The 17243-nt window shown below is 46.8% G+C and overlaps 1 protein-coding gene across 1 annotated transcript; it reads right to left on the bottom strand.

Moving 5' to 3' along the window:
- Positions 1 to 453: 453 nt before the first annotated feature.
- Positions 454 to 9691, bottom strand: LOC134473298 (uncharacterized). Its single transcript, XM_063237331.1, has 2 exons — positions 8949 to 9691; positions 454 to 3559 (listed from the first exon to the last, which is right to left on the bottom strand). The coding sequence occupies exon 2, from the start codon at positions 3490 to 3492 to the stop codon at positions 1618 to 1620; it is 1875 nt and encodes a 624-aa protein (XP_063093401.1). The 5' UTR covers positions 3493 to 3559; positions 8949 to 9691; the 3' UTR covers positions 454 to 1617.
- Positions 9692 to 17243: the final 7552 nt, after the last annotated feature.

Here is a 17243-nt window from a genome sequence, read left to right as displayed (position 1 = left end):
CTTGTAAATTTATTGTGGGGACAGATTCCCCTGCAACAGAAGACAGAGAAGCAAGAGACAAACAAGCAAGTTCATGAATGGACAGGTGCACATCATATGGAATTAAAGTCATTCACAGCAGTGGCTCAGGATCTCCCTTCAATTTATTTCAACAAAGAGCAATATATTTTAGATAAGTGATGAGGGAAAGAAAAGCTGCTCCAGGCTTCAGAGTTCAGTGTTAAGATAAGTTTTATGAGAGGATAATCTGCTCCCAGATTTGATTCCTCTGGTATCAGGCTCCCTGAGCAAGCGGGTAAATAAGCATTGTATAGAAGCAACATTGTGAGGAAGAATTTATAGCCATCTTTAGGGCGGAATGGGGAGGACAAAAACAAAAAGACATTTTGCCTTTGAAAACCCCTATCCTGTGTCGGTGTCGATCCCGGCCGGCAGGAAAAAACACACGACACGAGTAGTCGGCGGATAGCCTCTGATTTATTTTCTCTCTCCGTACGCCCTGTTCCGGGATCTCGGATCCCGCCTGAGGGAAGCCTCCTCTGGTCCGTTCCCTACGGCTCCTTGTGTGCTTCTCTCAGCAGTCCCTCTTCTTGGTGTGTGTTCTCGCCCCAGGGGTGGTGTCAGCATATATATGGACACATCGACCAATCACATCAAAGTAGGCAAGACGAGCTGATTGGCCAGCGTCAGCTGTTGCTGGGCAGACTAGCTTACAGGGCGTGTTGTTTACTAGCTAGGGAGCAGGAAATGGGCGCCATCTTGGCATACTCGATGGGAGGGGTAATCTAGCTCAGGCTTCACTCCTCACCACAGGCCTCATATCACTCGGTCGACGGGAGGGGCAATCTAGCTCAGGCTTCACTCCTCACCACAGGCCTCATATCACTCGGTCGACGGGAGGGGCAATCTAGCTCAGGCTTCACTCCTCACCACAGGCCTCATATCACTCGGTCGAGCTCCCAACATCTCCCCCTTCTTTATTTATTAAGATAGGGCGGTCTGTGGGTCCATGTGAGGTGTCTGGGAGTGGGCCTATTTCGCAGGCCGAGGCATGAGAGAATGTAGAGGTCTATACCCTGCTGTGCATCACCTTGTCTCGTACATATCCTTGCGCCAGGACCATGCTCAAGGTGAGTGGTTCATTTTTTCGCAGGGCCAGGCTTTTGTGAACCGAACCTGGATGCATATAGACATTCATTCCTGCCTTCCCCTCAACCCTCGAGGCGGATGGCACTGCAGTACCCTTGGTCTCGCATCTCAATGCCATAACTCTCACTCCCTAGAGGACCCTCGGAGTAGAGCCTGTCTTAGGTTGATCAGGAGAACTTCTCCCGTCTTACCCGTCGTTGGCTTGCCCACTCAACTCTTAAAGCTTATATCTTGGGGGAGACACGGAGGGGTCAGCCGAGTGACATTTGAGGAACCGCGTAATCACTAATTACCAACCATAATCCCCGTTCACTACAATCACTAATTACTATTTTCTAATTATCAATGGGAACACGCCTTAAGCGTGGGGTCCTTCTAGTCTAAGTTCGCAGCCGCGACGGGGAAGGAGACGTACGTAATAATACTAGAACATCCGTAAGAATAATGGCGAGGGCAGCCACGTACTGGTTAAAGGAGCCGTGCCTTTCTAGCCTGAGCCCAGAAAACGCTAGGTGTGGAATCCCCTTGACTCTGGGCCAGCAACATCATCATTGTCATATGTGTCTTTTGGGTCGCCCTTATCGACCGCAGGCACCTAAGAGTCACGAGAGTGACAATCACAAGAGCAAGAATGATCCCATACGCAAGAAGTGACGAAGGTTTGAAGAAGGAGCCTATCTGGCTTAGGACATCATCAAAAAAGGAGGCTGTAAGTATAGGCACCTCTATCTGATCTAGCTGCCGGATAGTCATATCCAGGCGCACGCTAGCGTTCCAAAAGGAAGAATTATAGGTGGTGAGAACATAATCCTGAAATTGCCTGTAAGCCGAACGGTTGACCTGGATGGGGGTAACGCACAACTGGGTGAATGCCCATCTGGCGTCACATAAATTGTTAGCCACCTCCCAGAGTCCCTGGACTTCCTGAGCGATTAGGTCGATCTGCTGCTGTAACGCCATTATGGCGTTGTGCTGGAGGAGGTTGACTTCTTGTTGCTCCCTCAGCGCCAGGGAGGTGGTGTCCGTAAGATTGGTAAAGGCCTGAGCCGTCAGCGTAGACTGGGTCAGAGCAACGGCAGCCGTCACAGCCGTCGCAGTCAGAGTCACGAACAGTGCTGTCAGGGCCGCTGTGATCCCAAAATCTCTCTTACGTCTGAGCATGGGTAGTTGGTCCTGCTGATAGACGGGATGAACCCAAACAGATTCGTTAAAGGGAACCCACATCAGTGGGGGTCGAAGAGCCAACATAGCATACGGGAAAGACCCATTCCAGCAGTTCCCTGTAAAGCATGGTTGGTTACTGCACTTAAAGGAGATGTCAGCAGAGAATACCCATAAGTAGGGCGGTTTTACGCATGCAGCCTCAGAATTAAGGGTGACATTGGTGGTTCCATTAGAGGCAGAAGCGTTAATAGCGAGCATGGGTCTTAAGTCCATGCAGGCTCCGGTGGAGAGGCACAACCAATTTTCATTAAGGGGGAAGGGGAAGCTTATTGCCCACTTGTTGTTCACTCTCAGGTAGGACTCCCACCAGGTCAACGCGAATATGTTGTTACTACCGGATGGAGGAGAGAACCGGGACCACCAAGACATGTTTAGATGAGTCACTCCCACGCCGTCGACAGTACAGGGCTGCCATGAAAGTTGTGACAGGTCCACCATCTGTCTTTTTCGGCTTGGGGACACACGGTATGGGCATGTGGGGAAATCGGGACGGGTGTGCATGGCTGCTCGGGGTTTGCAGGTTGAGTTAAAAGTGATGACTCCGCCGCTAAGTGTGCCAGCTTTAAAACATCCAGGCGAATGCAGGGATGGGACAGACAACCTCACCGTCAGGGAGGTATTGTACCATTTTACAAGGAGGGGCAGGAAGCTAACGCAGGATCCCCGGTGACACGAGGGGTTACTATTAGTGGAAAAAATGACCACGTCATTGGTGATGGGAAGGTCAAAACGTATGGGTCTGATGGTTAACGGTATATCTGGTATGCAAGGCAATCTGGCGGAGCAGTTTTTTGCATACAACTTTGGGAGAGAGGGGGCTGTGGTGGAGATAGCGGCTAGCGCTGGCGGATGATGTATTGCTGCCCACACCAAGTCTGCTCCTATTTCAGTAGTGGTGGTGAGCATCAAAACCAGAAGGAAGGGGGCTGCCGGAAGGCGGCGTGGCCTAGCCACTCTGGCTGCACCGTACCCTAAAAGAGAGCCAATTACTATCGAGAGCATAATCATTACTGTGTCCCATAAGTCATACGGTATTCCTCGGTCGAGCAGCAATATCCTGGTCGGACCGATCTTGATTAGGCTGTCCGCTGCCGTTGAGTTTTGGAGTGTCTCCTGCATTATGTTTCGTTGGATTCGCCACACGCGTCAGCCGTTCTGGGACCCACAATGGTTCTCGTCCTGGTTCCTGCGGGAAAACACAAACCGCACCTCGGTTCCAGCTAACTACTGGATCCGGGCCCATCCATTGTCCCGTCAGGACATCTTTCCATTTCACCCATCCCCTATTGCCAGGAGATGGATTACAATGTTCCATGGCCGGGGAGTGATTGTTGTTATTCAGGTTCAGAAAATTGTATGTGAACAGTGCCATGGAGAGCCGTGCCTTTGGGGGCAGGCCCTGACTTATTCCCCCTTTTTGTTTTTGTAGAATATCTTTAAGGCTCCTATGAGCCCTTTCAATAATTCCTTGACCTTGGGGATTGTATGGGATGCCATGTTTTAACTGTACCCCCATTTTTTCACAGAACTCATTAAAGGCTCTGCTTGTATAAGCTGGTCCATTATCAGTTTTTAATATTTTTGGTTTGTCCCATGCGGCCCAAGCTGTCAGGCAATGATTGATTACATGAGACACCTTTTCGCCAGTTTCAGCAGTCGCAAATATAATATGAGAGCAGGTGTCCGTAGAGACATGAACATATTTAAGAGATCCGAATTCTATCATATGTGTGACATCCATTTGCCAAGTGTCGCCAGGAATCAATCCCCTGGGGTTAACTCCCGTTGATACGACGGGTGTGTATGTGGCGCAAGAGCCGCATAACCGTACGATGTCCCGCGCGTCAGCCCTGGAAATGTGGTACTGGTTGGCTAACGTCCTGGCGTTGACATGAAATCTGTCATGAAACAGACGGGCTTGTTCTATTGAAGATAACATATTGAGTATCCACAACGGGCGAGTGGCCACGTCAGCTGCCGCATTGCCCTGTACCATGGGCCCTGGCAGGCGCGTATGTGCTCTTATGTGAGTGATGTATATTTTGTTGTGTCTATTTATCAGCAGAGTCTGGATAGACAAAAACAAATTAGTCACTTTGGAGGTTGGCTTAATCGGGCCCGCAGTCTCAAGGACCTGCATGGCATTAACAACGTATTTTGAATCAGAAACAATATTAAGGGCCCCTGGGAACTTCTCGAGGACGGTTTGTACAATTTGTAACTCTACCACCTGTGGTTGATCTGGTTCAAATTGTATGCTGATCGGAGGCATACCTGAGACCACATAAGCCCCTATCCCGGTTTTTGACCCGTCCGTATAGATCGTTGTTGCAGGAGTAAGTGGTGTGGACGCGGTGATTTTTGGAAATATCACCGGATGTTGAGTAACAAACTGTAGTATGGGGTCCCTGGGGAACTGGTTGTCTATCTCCCCAAGAAAAACACATCTCAGGATGGCCCACGTATCTATACAAGCAGTCAGGATTTTTATTTGAGAAGCGGTATAAGGTACCCGAATAGCATGGGGTGCAGAGCCAAAATGTTGGATAGCCCTGCCATGTGCCTCCAAGGCCAGGGAAGCGACCGTTTCCGGATAATGTTCGATAATCTTGGCAGGTGAGACCTTAGGGTGCACCCACAAAAGTGGTCCCTTTTGCCAAATCACTGCCGTAGGTTGAGAAACGGTCTGCAACAAGCAGACCTCAAAAGGCTGTTCTGAGTCAATTCTCCGCAATGCAGCTGTACTTAGGGCTTCCTCTATCTTTCTCAGAGCAACTCTGGCTTCCGGGGTGAACTCCCTGGGGGAGGCAATATCCGGGTCTCCTTTCAGGAGGTCGAACAGGGGCTTTAAGTCCGAGTTAGGGATGTGTAAATAAGGTCTGATCCAGTTTATATCTCCCAGTAGCTTTTGCATGTCATTCAAGGTCCTTAGGCTATCTGTTCTGATGGTTACCTTTTGTGGAGAAATCGATGTGGGGGAGACTTTGGTGCCCAGGTAGGTCACTATGTCTCCTCCCTGAATCTTGTCAGGGGCAATATGTAAATTTGCCTTTCTCAGGGCCCTGACCAATTGGCCAAGCATATCCTCCAACTCAGTCACATCTTTTGCACTGATTAGCAAATCATCCATATAATGAATACATCTAATTCTGGGGAAGGCTTCACGCAAGGGGGCCAGTAGAAAATCAAGATACATCTGACACATGGTGGGACTGTTGGCCATACCCTGGGGTAATGTAACCCACTCGTACCTCTGATCAGGACTCTCTTGGTTAATGGTGGGTAGGGTAAAGGCGAATCTGTGGGTGTCCTCTGGATGCAGGGGGATTGAGAAAAAACAGTCTCTAAGATCTATGGCATAAACTGGCCAGGACCGAGGGATGGCTGAGAGGGCTGGTAGTCCCCTCTGGATCGCCCCCAGGGGCTGCATCTGTGAGTTGACAGCCCTCAGATCATGGAGCAGCCTCCACTTGCCTGATTTCTTCCTGATAACAAAGACAGGGGTATTCCAAGGGGAGGTTGACGGCTTTACGTGTCCCGCCTGAAACTGGGTTTTGACTATCTCAGTTAATGCTAAAAGCTTCTCCTTGGGTAAGGGCCACTGAGGCACCCAAACTGGATTTTGAGATTTCCAGGTGATCTTAATTGGAGCGGGCAGGAGAAGTTTCTCAGTGACCCCTAGGAAAAACCCAACCCGTGTCTACCTTCCCTTTTTTCTACAGGTACGGGGGATGTCCGGCCCTGCAGGGCTGCGCCCAGGCCCTTGCCGGGGACATATCCCTGATTTTTGAGTATCCCTTTGGCTTGGGGAGAGCAGGTGGATGTAAGAGTGACATCCATCTGGGTGAGAACGTCTCTTCCCCACAAGGATACTGGCAGCTGCAAGACAAAAGGTTGAAAATGTCCTCGGTGACCTTCCTCATCACCCCAAGGCAGGGTCACAGCACTAACCTGGGGGGCAGCCACTATCCCCAATCCTTGGAGTGTGTTGTCAGCTGTGTTGGTAGGCCAACTAGGGGGCCAGTCTTTCTTGGAGACGATGGAACGGTCTGCCCCTGTATCTAGGAGTCCTGTTATCTTTTTTCCGTTAATCCTGAGCGATAGCATGGGCCTTTTATCAAGAGTCATATGAAGTCCTTCAAAAATTTCCTTAGAGGAGCCAAGTCCCTGACCCCCTCTAACCCGTTGACCGGACCGGGGTCTCTCATGGAGACTGGGGAACAGTAAAAGTTGTGCTATCTTATCCCCTTCATCAATTACTATGGTCCCTATATGAGATTGTACCATGATTTTGATGTTTCCTAAATAATCTGGGTCTACAACTCCAGGGATCACGGTAAGGCCCCGGAGGGCTGTGGAGGACTGTCCAATCACTAAACCAACTAGCTTGTCGGGTAGTGGTCCTTTGGAGGTGGTTTCAACCACCTGAACGCCCATATCGGGTGTTAATAGGAGTCTGGAGGCGACACAGAGGTCCACGCCTGCTGGCCCGGGGGTGGCCCCTGTGGGGGGGTGCCATCTTGTGTTGTCCTGTCTAGGGAGTGGGGGCCCGTCCGTAAGGAGGGCCCCCTCTGGCCGTTTTTTGGCTCCGTAGTCTCCCTGCCACTAATACGGTTCCCCTGGGCATCAAAAATAGATCTGCAATCTTTTGCTTTGTGAGAACCTTTACCGCACCTTTCGCAGGTTCCCGTTCGTCTGTCTGATTCCTGTCTCTTGGATATAAACTCCCCCTGTCCGGTCTTGGGGCAGTTTTTCCTTATATGGCTGGGATCCCCACACTGGAAACATCCCCTGGGCTTACCAGGGTGATTGGTCTTCTGAGGCCCTGTCTGTTGTAAGGCGGCGGCTAAAAGGGCAGCCACGCCTGAGTTGGATAATGGCCCCCCTATTTCTCTACAAATTTTAATCCACGCCTCTATGTTTTTACCTTTATGGGGTGCTATGGCTGCCCTGCAGTCCTTGGTGCACTGTTCGAAGATTAACTGTTTAATAAGAGGAGCAGCAGCACTCGGATCTGAAAAGAGTCTGTCAGCTGCCTCCTGCATTCTGGCCACAAAATCCACAAAAGGTTCTGTGTTGCCCTGAACAATTTTAGAGAGGCATTGTGAGGCCACCCCTGTGTTGTTTACCTGCTTCCAGGCGCGGATGCCTATGTTATGTATCTGTTCATACACATTTGGAGGGAATCTAGTTTGATCTTGAGCGTACTGACCCTTACCCATAAGCATATCCTCATTTTGCCCCCTATGGCCCCTAGCCGCATTTTTTTCAGCCTGTTCGGCGGCAAACTCAGTATACCAGGCGCGCCAATCCAGAAAAGCCCCGGGGGCCAGGCAGGCTTTAGCCAGTTGGGTCCAATCACTGGGCGTCAGAAAGCCACCGGCAGACAAATTCTCCAACATAGTTATAGTGTAAGGAGCAGTAGGGCCAAATGTGGCAACCGCATTTTTAAGCTCCTTAATTTGCTTGATCTCCAGTGGTTCCCAGTAATTGGGTCCTTGGCCTTGCGCTAGGAGCACCGGATAAAGCCCACATTGTTCATACTCATTCGCCCCTTGAGGAATCTGTTCCATTCTAAATGTCCATCTACGAAAATACCTTCCCTGGGACCTTGGCATTTTTTCACAGGGTGGTGCCTCCCCATGAGATGTCTGTCCCTCCCTATCACAAAATTGTATCTCTTTGTAACATGGCCGACCAGTCTTTGGGGCACAAGATGGCGGGTCGCCAGACAGACAAGATGGTGGCCCTACATGTGACAACGGTCCAGGCCACTCCCTCCATGGGGGGGGTGACGGAGGATGGCCCCAGGCCGCCATCTCACCACAGGAACCGGTGTTTGGGACCTCCCAGGGTGGCGCGGAAGGCTCTACGGCTTTCCGTTGGGGAGTGCTCAGGAGTTTCCTTCCCTTCTCTAGGTCTGTCTGCATCTTGACTAGGTCTCTACGTAAAGCTGCAAAGGGATTAGGGGGGTCACTTGCCTCATTGTCCTCGCCTTCCGAGGTATCTGAGCCCGAGGAATCCGAGGCAGGGGGTACCTCTCTCTTGCCTCACTCTCGCGAGCGCCTCCGCACGCTCCCTGCGACGGACCCCTCTCGGGAGGACTCCGAACGGGCCCCTTCAAAAGCTCGGCGGGCCTGAGAGAGCCCATCTGCGCTATCCTTAGCCCCATTCCTCTCCCCTTTGAGGCATGAATGAATCATCTCCCAGAGCGGCCGAACCGAAAGTGGGAGTCGGCGCTCCTCTTCTGCTCTTTCTAAATCCTTACCTAATTTCTCCCAGCAAGGTAGGGACAAGTGCCCCGTCGGCAGGAACCAGGGTGCCGCCTCATCTACTTGTTGGAGAAACTCCGTAAGTGTCTTGGAGCTCATTGATATACCTGAAATCTTGAGCAGGTCTTTCACCGCTCTTACCAGTGACTTGGAACTCTTAGTGGGTAAGTTGCCCATGCCTGTCACTGAGGAGTCCGTTCTCACCGTGTGAGGCTAACCTGCCACATACACGTGAGCTTGAGGGGAGTCTAAAAAGCCCTGTAGGTGCGCGCCACCCAGAGCCCAGGTTTATCCCCTACTCACCTGTCCTGCAGAGCAATACTGGAGCGTCGTCCGCCTCGCCTCGGGGGTGATCAGTTCCCCGTACGGGCCACCAAATGTCGGTGTCGATCCCGGCCGGCAGGAAAAAACACACGACACGAGTAGTCGGCGGATAGCCTCTGATTTATTTTCTCTCTCCGTACGCCCTGTTCCGGGATCTCGGATCCCGCCTGAGGGAAGCCTCCTCTGGTCCGTTCCCTACGGCTCCTTGTGTGCTTCTCTCAGCAGTCCCTCTTCTTGGTGTGTGTTCTCGCCCCAGGGGTGGTGTCAGCATATATATGGACACATCGACCAATCACATCAAAGTAGGCAAGACGAGCTGATTGGCCAGAGTCAGCTGTTGCTGGGCAGACTAGCTTACAGGGCGTGTTGTTTACTAGCTAGGGAGCAGGAAATGGGCGCCATCTTGGCATACTCGATGGGAGGGGTAATCTAGCTCAGGCTTCACTCCTCACCACAGGCCTCATATCACTCGGTCGACGGGAGGGGCAATCTAGCTCAGGCTTCACTCCTCACCACAGGCCTCATATCACTCGGTCGACGGGAGGGGCAATCTAGCTCAGGCTTCACTCCTCACCACAGGCCTCATATCACTCGGTCGAGCTCCCAACAATCCTGGACTTCGGAGAACATGGTGGACAGATAGCAGCAGCTACGGAGGCTCTCTGAAAGACCCAGCTTAGAATTCCGGAATGGTGCAGAATAAGGAATCATAAGCAAGAGGAGATATGCCCTGCTAACCCAAGAATGAACTGGGCTGAGAGAAACCAACTGGGAATGCAATCCTGGTGCTATAACAGAAACAGAAAAGCCTCAGTGTGGAAGCTGGAGCCCGTGCCATTGGAAGCCGCAATTTGGGTTTCCCGCCGCCGCTGCTGTGTCTACATCAGCTCGGCAGAGAGAGAGACACACGAAGGCTCTGAGAATGGGAATCGGTGAACGGAGTTGAAAGCAGGTCGGGCGGGGAGCTGTGCATTGACCTTCAGTGAGTGAGAGAAACTGGGACTCTTCCACGGTCTAGGAGACTCCAACAGAGGACATTCTGGGACCAGGCAGACTTGCAGGAACAGGGTGCTACAGTGACTTCAGTCACATATCCCCCTCTCAAGCGGGATTGGTGAGCAGTGCCTAGCTTACGTGACGCTGCTGGCTGAGACCCAGGAGGCTAACACAACCCAGATCCCAGCACCTGAAGGTGACCTGGAGGGGCGGACCCCAAATAGGCTGCCTGGTCTGCAACTTCCTGGTGCACTGCGGTGGGTGGGAAAACCTAGCCAGCGCAATTCAATCAGACTGTGGCCCACAGGGAAGAAAGCTGGGCCTCCTATATACTCTTGCATATATAAGGAACAAAGAATATGGGAAGAGGCAGCAACAAGAAAGGCTCCTCAGCCCCCAATCCTGAGAAAGAGGCAATAGCAGACACAGCACCAATAGATATAAAGCACTATCTCAAGAGCCTCATAGACAAGTTCAGGAATGAAGTTATCAATGACCTGAAGCTAGACATAAGCAGAATGGTTAGAAAAATGCTAAGCACCACCCAAGAAAAAACAGATGGTGGAATGGAAGAACAGAAAAAGAGGGGAGAATTGTTTGATGGAGAAAATAGAGAGAGCATAGGATACGTGAAGCAGGTTCAAAGAGATTACCAGGAAACTAAAAACTCTATCGAAAACTGGCATAACAGCTTGAAAGAAACTAAGGACAGATTATCTGAACTGGAGAGCAGATTTGTAATATGGGAGCATGAAATGAAAAACTTCTTAAAAATAACAAAGAAACAAACAGCAATAATACAAAGACTAGAAGATGATAAGAGGATCTATAACTTAAGAATTAAGAACATAAAAGAAGAAGTAGGGACACAAACAAATGAACTACAAAGGCTACTCACAGAAATAATCCAGGAGAATTTTCCTAATTTAGCAAAAGGTAAAGATACTCAGTTGTATGAAGCATACAGGATCCCAACCACCTACAACCCAAACAGAGCAACACCCAGACATTTAATAATTAAAATTCCAGAAATCCAATACAAGAAGAGAATATTAAAAGCCGTCAGAGACAAGAAACAGATCACTTACAAGGGAACACCCATCAGAGTTACAGCAGACTTCTCGGCACAAACCATCAAATCACGAAGGGGGGGGGGAATAATTCAAGCTTTGAAAGATAATAATCTCCAGCCAAGATTGATATATCCTGCACAACTATCCCTGGAAATTGATGGAAAAACAAGGTGCTTCAAGGATAAAGAGGAACTAGGGGAATATGCAACCACCAATTCAACTCTACAGAGAATACTGCAGGATATTCTAAAAAAGAAAAATACGAAGAACCCAGAAATGAATGGAGCAGAAAACAAAATGAAAAAGACAAACTGACAACTAATGACAGAAAAAGAGCTCAACAGAAATGAGGCAGAGAAGATTGGATGATAGGAACAGCTATTTTGGAGAAAATGACATCTTAATAGGTAATACTGATTTAGTATCATCTTGTTTTGAAGTCTCATCAAGCTTTTGTTCTTCTGTCTCCATTGGTCTAAACAGGTTGTATCTTACTGGATTTTATTATATATGATAGTATAAGCAAAAACTTTTATAGACAAGGAGATTATACAGAAACCATTGTTCATTTTCTGTTAGTTGATTCTAAATACCCTGTAATACTGTCATTCTCTTAAACAGTTTTACATTGATTTGATATATTTGATGCTACAGTATACAAAGTTATACTCAAAGATTTCAAGGAAAGAGACAATATGGTAACTACTTTTATGTCGGGATTATCTTGTGGTGAAACACTATTTTGCTTAAATGGTTATGTTCGATCTGTGCTGTTTTGCTGTTATGCCCTCTTTTACCTGAATCTCCATTTTATTATTTACTTTTTTATTTTTATCCTTTTAATTAAGGGAAAAATAAATTTTAAAATAGCAGGATATATTATAGTAACCCACTTTGACTTTCCATTATCTTGATTTAAAGCCCTGTATTGCTCTCACCATCTTGTTTTGACTGATGTTCCTCTATTCTGTTTTGCTTGATAGTACCAGGTTTGAAAGTTTAGGTAACAGCTGTGAAGATAGTGGGATTCATTATGATGCCCATTCAGGTTGACTACTATCTACTTTTGAAGACCTATAATGTCTCCAATGTTTTGGTTTTGTTGGTTTTGTTCTTTACTGTTTTGTTCAATTTTATTATAACTGATGATATAGGCAATTCTATTAGAGATAGCAGGAAGCATTATGGTAACCATTGTTGATCACCTTGTATTATGCTTTTACATTATCCATTATGTCCACCCTTTTGATTTGACTGATTCTGCTCTGTTATGTCACATTTGGTTCTACTCTCTTCCAAAAAAGTAATAAGAACTGTGGGAGCAACAAAACCCAAAATGTGTAATTGTCATTCTACAAAAGAGAGGAAAAGAAAGTGCTCTAAATGATATAATAGCATGTATATTTAAGTGTATAAGATAGATAATGATATTACTGAGTTTTGTTGGGTCATTGAACAGAACTGTTTGCAGTCTCACTGTTGGAATGTCCACTTTATAAGCTTTAATTTTGTAACTTGAACAATTATTTCTAAAATGACAATATGTAATCCATTAACTAGTGATTTCCTACTGTTTATTTTTTTTCTGTAAATCTGTGTAACTTGTACCCTTCCTCTGCTTTTTTTTTCTTTTTCTCCTTAAATAAAATTTAAAAAAAAATAGAAAAAAAAAAAAAAAGAAAACCCCTATCTTGCCTTCAGGCAAATAACAAAAAGACAAAATATTCCTGAATTTTGACTTCTCTGCAGCTCAACAATGCTTCATATTTTGAGCAGAATCATTCTGGTTTCTTTCAGAAGTCCTTGCTCCACTATTCTAAAAGTTGTCCTCACCCCTTATCTGTGTTTCTGTCTTCTTTGAATTCCACCTCACAATGTACAAACATTAATTTCAGAGATTTCAGAATTTCAGAGCATCAAAGCCCCTGAGCAGTCCTTAGCAGAGGGTAAACTGACACCATTCATCCAGATAGATGCTTCTGGAGGCCTTTTGGAAGCTTCCCAGAGGTTCTAGAAGAATTGAACCTCTTCTGCTTGCTGTGAAAAACTTCCATAGTGCATGTTTGTGTTAGTCTTTGTTCCTTTTCTGCCTCACTTTCCCATGTTTCCTCACTCCTACTCCACAGGGTAACCACCCACATCACCTTCCTGCATCAAGTCTGTGTCCCAAGTGCTGCTGCATAGAGGACCTGGGCCAAAGCTACCCATTCTGGTGAGCTGTGTACAGCTGGGGCCCTCGGGTCTTCACTTCACCACTTTTCCTGGGTTTTAATCCATTCTGGATGCAGTCAGTGGAAGTGTATGGCACTCATATGTGTTCCAGGATAAAAGTAAGATAGTCAGTAAGAAGAGGTGTTCCAAAACACTATGATTTCTAAGGACAGAAAAAGAACTGCCAGAACATAAAGTTGGAAGGAAAAACACAGGTTATTTCCATATGTTTCAATCCCTGTGCTCCCTAAATCAGACTTTATAACCAAAATAGTAGTCCTGCCTGCACGAAGTTCATCTTTCAATCAACTAGGCTACAGCAAGTTTTTCTTGGTCAGCCTTAAGCCATACCGTAAGGCCATAACAGCGATGCAGACGCTGACCACGACAGGGCAACAGTTTGCCATCGTGGAGGGCAGACCATGCTAGGGCCTCACATTCACTGATTTCTCATGAAGCCCTCAGCACCACCACTAAGCCAGCTTCTGAGTTAGCACCAGCTGAGAACATGCATTTGAGATGCCAGAAAGCCTCAGTGTTGTCTAAATTGAATTTAGATTTATGTACAGTACATTGGGGTTCCCAGAATTCAAAATGTTCTTTAATCTTAAATAAAAACCTCATCTGTATACCCTTCCATTTGCAGATCCTTGTTGCTGGCCTACGTGGCCATCAGATGCTTTAGCCACCGGGACCCATAGTTACTGTCACAGAAAAGTTCACACCAACTAACTGCTATCAAGAAGCTGAGCAATAGGGGGCTGAGATTTAGCTCAGCGGCATCAGCGCCTGCCTTGCAAGCAGGCAGTTGTGAGTTCGATCCCTGGTACCGAAAAAAGGAAAAAGACAAATAAATAAATAAATAAATAAATAAATAAAAAGAAGCTGAGCAACAGACTGTGGAGCAATCTGAGCAGCCCATGTCATCACCTCGTGTCCAGCTGAGGGATGACTCACCTAGCAGCAAAAACTCTCAGCTACTTCTGGGCAAGAAGTCTCACTGGTCTCTCTGGCGGACACTGGAAAAACATAGACCAGATCACTCTGACTCAGAGACCAAAAGGCAATTTTCAACTAAGAATGTAAGAAAATTGATTTTAAAATTGTAGAGAAAAACAGGATCTACTTTGTAAAAACACATTTTTAAGCTATTAATTATACCTAGCATCTAGCCCTCGTGGCACCCATCCCAAGTACCAGTCAGGTTGCCCATTGTGTAACATGTGTTATTCTTCTCCTTCAGATATTTCCATCTGGTAAGGAGGAGTGGGTACTGTGTCCAGACTGCCTCCACTTTACACATCATGAAACTGCCTGACTTAATAGATAAGGTTTGAATGAATGTTTATGTGAATGAATAAATGATAATGAATGAAACTAATTAATAAAATTAAATGAGGGGTAAATTGAATTGTTCCAAACCTGATATTTTAATTAATGATCTACTTTTGTCATACTAGCAGTGAAATAGTCTTTTTTTTCTTTTTACCTCTTGCCAGGCTGGTATTTTCCTGCTAGTGGATCCAAAATTCTAATTTCAGTCCACTTGCACATTTTCTTGGCTGCAGTGTCTTATGTAGTTATGTTTTTGAACACGGAGAACTCTAACACAGCTAAAGATACATTTCTGCCTTAATGTTACATGTATCTGTGGAATGTTAGAACAATGAAAGAACTCAAAATATTTACTGTTTCTAAGTGCTTTTAAACTTCAAGTAAGTTGAACTAAGTTTCTTGCTTCTTTGTTCAATATAAAAATAGTATAAAGTCATTATTAAAAGTCTGATGGTTCCGGTGTCATGGCTGCCCTGACCACAACGTAGTGCTGAGAATTTCTGTCCCGGCTAGACTGCTTACTGAGACTTCTACGGCCTACAGGCCTCATGGAAGGACTCTTACAGACCGGAAAGACACACGGTGATCTTTTAATATATTATGGAGGATGTCAAAGATGTAAGATCTAGCCAATTGCTCAGTACACACAATTAAATTGCCATTTGACTCTTCCGGGAGAACATGGTGGACAGATAACAGCAACTACCGGCGGCTCTCTGAAAGACTCGGCTCAGAAGCCAGGAATGGTGCGGACTAAGGAGACATAAGCAGGTGGAGATATGCTCTGCTGACTCAGGAACGAACTGGGCTGAGAGAAGCCAACTTGGAATGCAGTCCTGGTGCTAAAACAGGAACAGAAAAGACTCGGTGTGGAGGCTGGAACCGCGCCATTGTAAGCCGTGATTTGGGTTTCCTGCCGCGCAGCGGCTGGCTGCCTCTACAGCGGCTCGGCAAGGGGAGAGACGTGCAGAAGCTCTGAGAACAGCAATCTGCGAACGGCAGGGAGGCGTGCACTGACTTATGGTGAGGTGAGTGAGAGAAACTGACACTCTACCACAGTTTGACTCCAGCAGAGGACTTTCTGGGCCTGAGCAGTCCTGCGGGAGCAGGGCGCGGTGGCGACTCCAGCCACACATCCCCCTCTCGGGCGGGATTGGTGAAAAGTGCCTGGCCTGTGTGATGCTGCCGGCGGACCTGGTAGACTGTCCCAACCCAGATCCCAGAGCCTGACGGTGGCCGGGAGGGGAGACGCGTAGGCTGCCTGGTCCGTAACTCCCTGGTGCGCAGCGGTGAGCGGGAACACCTAACTGGCGCAATTCGATCAGGCTGTGGCTGACTGGGAGAGAAGCTGGGCCTCTTATATAAGCTTGCATATATAAGGAACAGAGAAGAAGAGGCAGCATGGGAAGAGGCAGCAACAAGAAAGTCTCCTCGGCCCCCAATTCTGAGAAACAGGCAATAGCAGACACCGCACCAATACACATAAGGCACCATATAGAGAGCCTCATAGACCAATTCAGGAATGAAGTTATCAACGACCTGAAGCTAGAAGTATGCAGAATAGTTAGAGAAATGCTAAGCACCACCCAAGAAAAAACAGGTGATGGAATGGAAGAACAGAAAAAAAGGGGAGAATTGTTTGATGGAGAAAACAGAGAAAGCATAGAATACGTGAAGCAGGTTCAAAGGGACTACCAAGATACTAAGAAGTCTATCGAAGACTGGCATAACAGCTTGAAAGAAACTAAGGACAGACTATCTGAACTGGAGGGCAGACTTGTAATATGGGAGAATGAAATGAAAAACTTCTTAAAAATAACAAAGAAACAAACAGCAATAATACAAAGACAAGAAGATGATAAGAGGATCCATAACTTAAGGATTAAGAACATAAAAGAAGAAGTAGGGATGCAAACAAGTGAACTACAAAAGCTACTCACAGAAATAATCCAGGAGAATTTTCCTAATTTAGCAAAAGGTAAAGATACTCAGATGTATGAGGCATACAGGACCCCAGCTACCTACAACCCAAACAGAGCAACACCCAGGCATATAATAATAAAAATTCCAGAAATTCAATACAAGAACAGAATATTAAAAGCTGTAAGAGACAAGAAACAGACCACTTACAAGGGAACACCCATCAGAATTACAGCAGATTTCTCTGCACAAACCATCAAATCACGAAGAGCGTGGGGGGAAATAATTCAAGCATTGAAAGATAATAATCTCCAGCCAAGATTGAGATATCCTGCACAACTGTCCCTGGAAATTGATGGAAAAACAAGGTGCTTCCAGGATAAAGAGGAACTGGGGGAATTTGCAACCACCAATTCAACTCTACAGAAAGTATTGCAGGATATTCTAAAAAAAGAAAAATACAAAGAACCCAGAAATAGTGGCGGGGAGGCCACAACAAATGGAGCAGAGAACAAAATGAAGAAGACAAACTGACAGCTACTGACAGAAAAAGAGCTTAACAGAAATGAGGCAGAGAAGATTGGATGATAGGAACAGCTATTTTGGAGAAAATGACATCTTAATAGGTAATACTGATTTAGTATCATCTTGTTTTGAAGTCTCATCTAGCTTTTGTCCTTCTGTCTCCAATGGTCTAAATAGGCTGTATCTTATTGGATTTTATTATGTACGATAGTAT

This window comes from Cavia porcellus, unplaced genomic scaffold, assembly GCF_034190915.1.
Source record: "Cavia porcellus strain 051 isolate PalLab524CR breed Dunkin Hartley unplaced genomic scaffold, mCavPor4.1 scaffold_26, whole genome shotgun sequence".
Lineage (NCBI taxonomy): Eukaryota > Metazoa > Chordata > Mammalia > Rodentia > Caviidae > Cavia > Cavia porcellus.
This window is presented reverse-complemented; position numbering and strand designations above follow the sequence as displayed.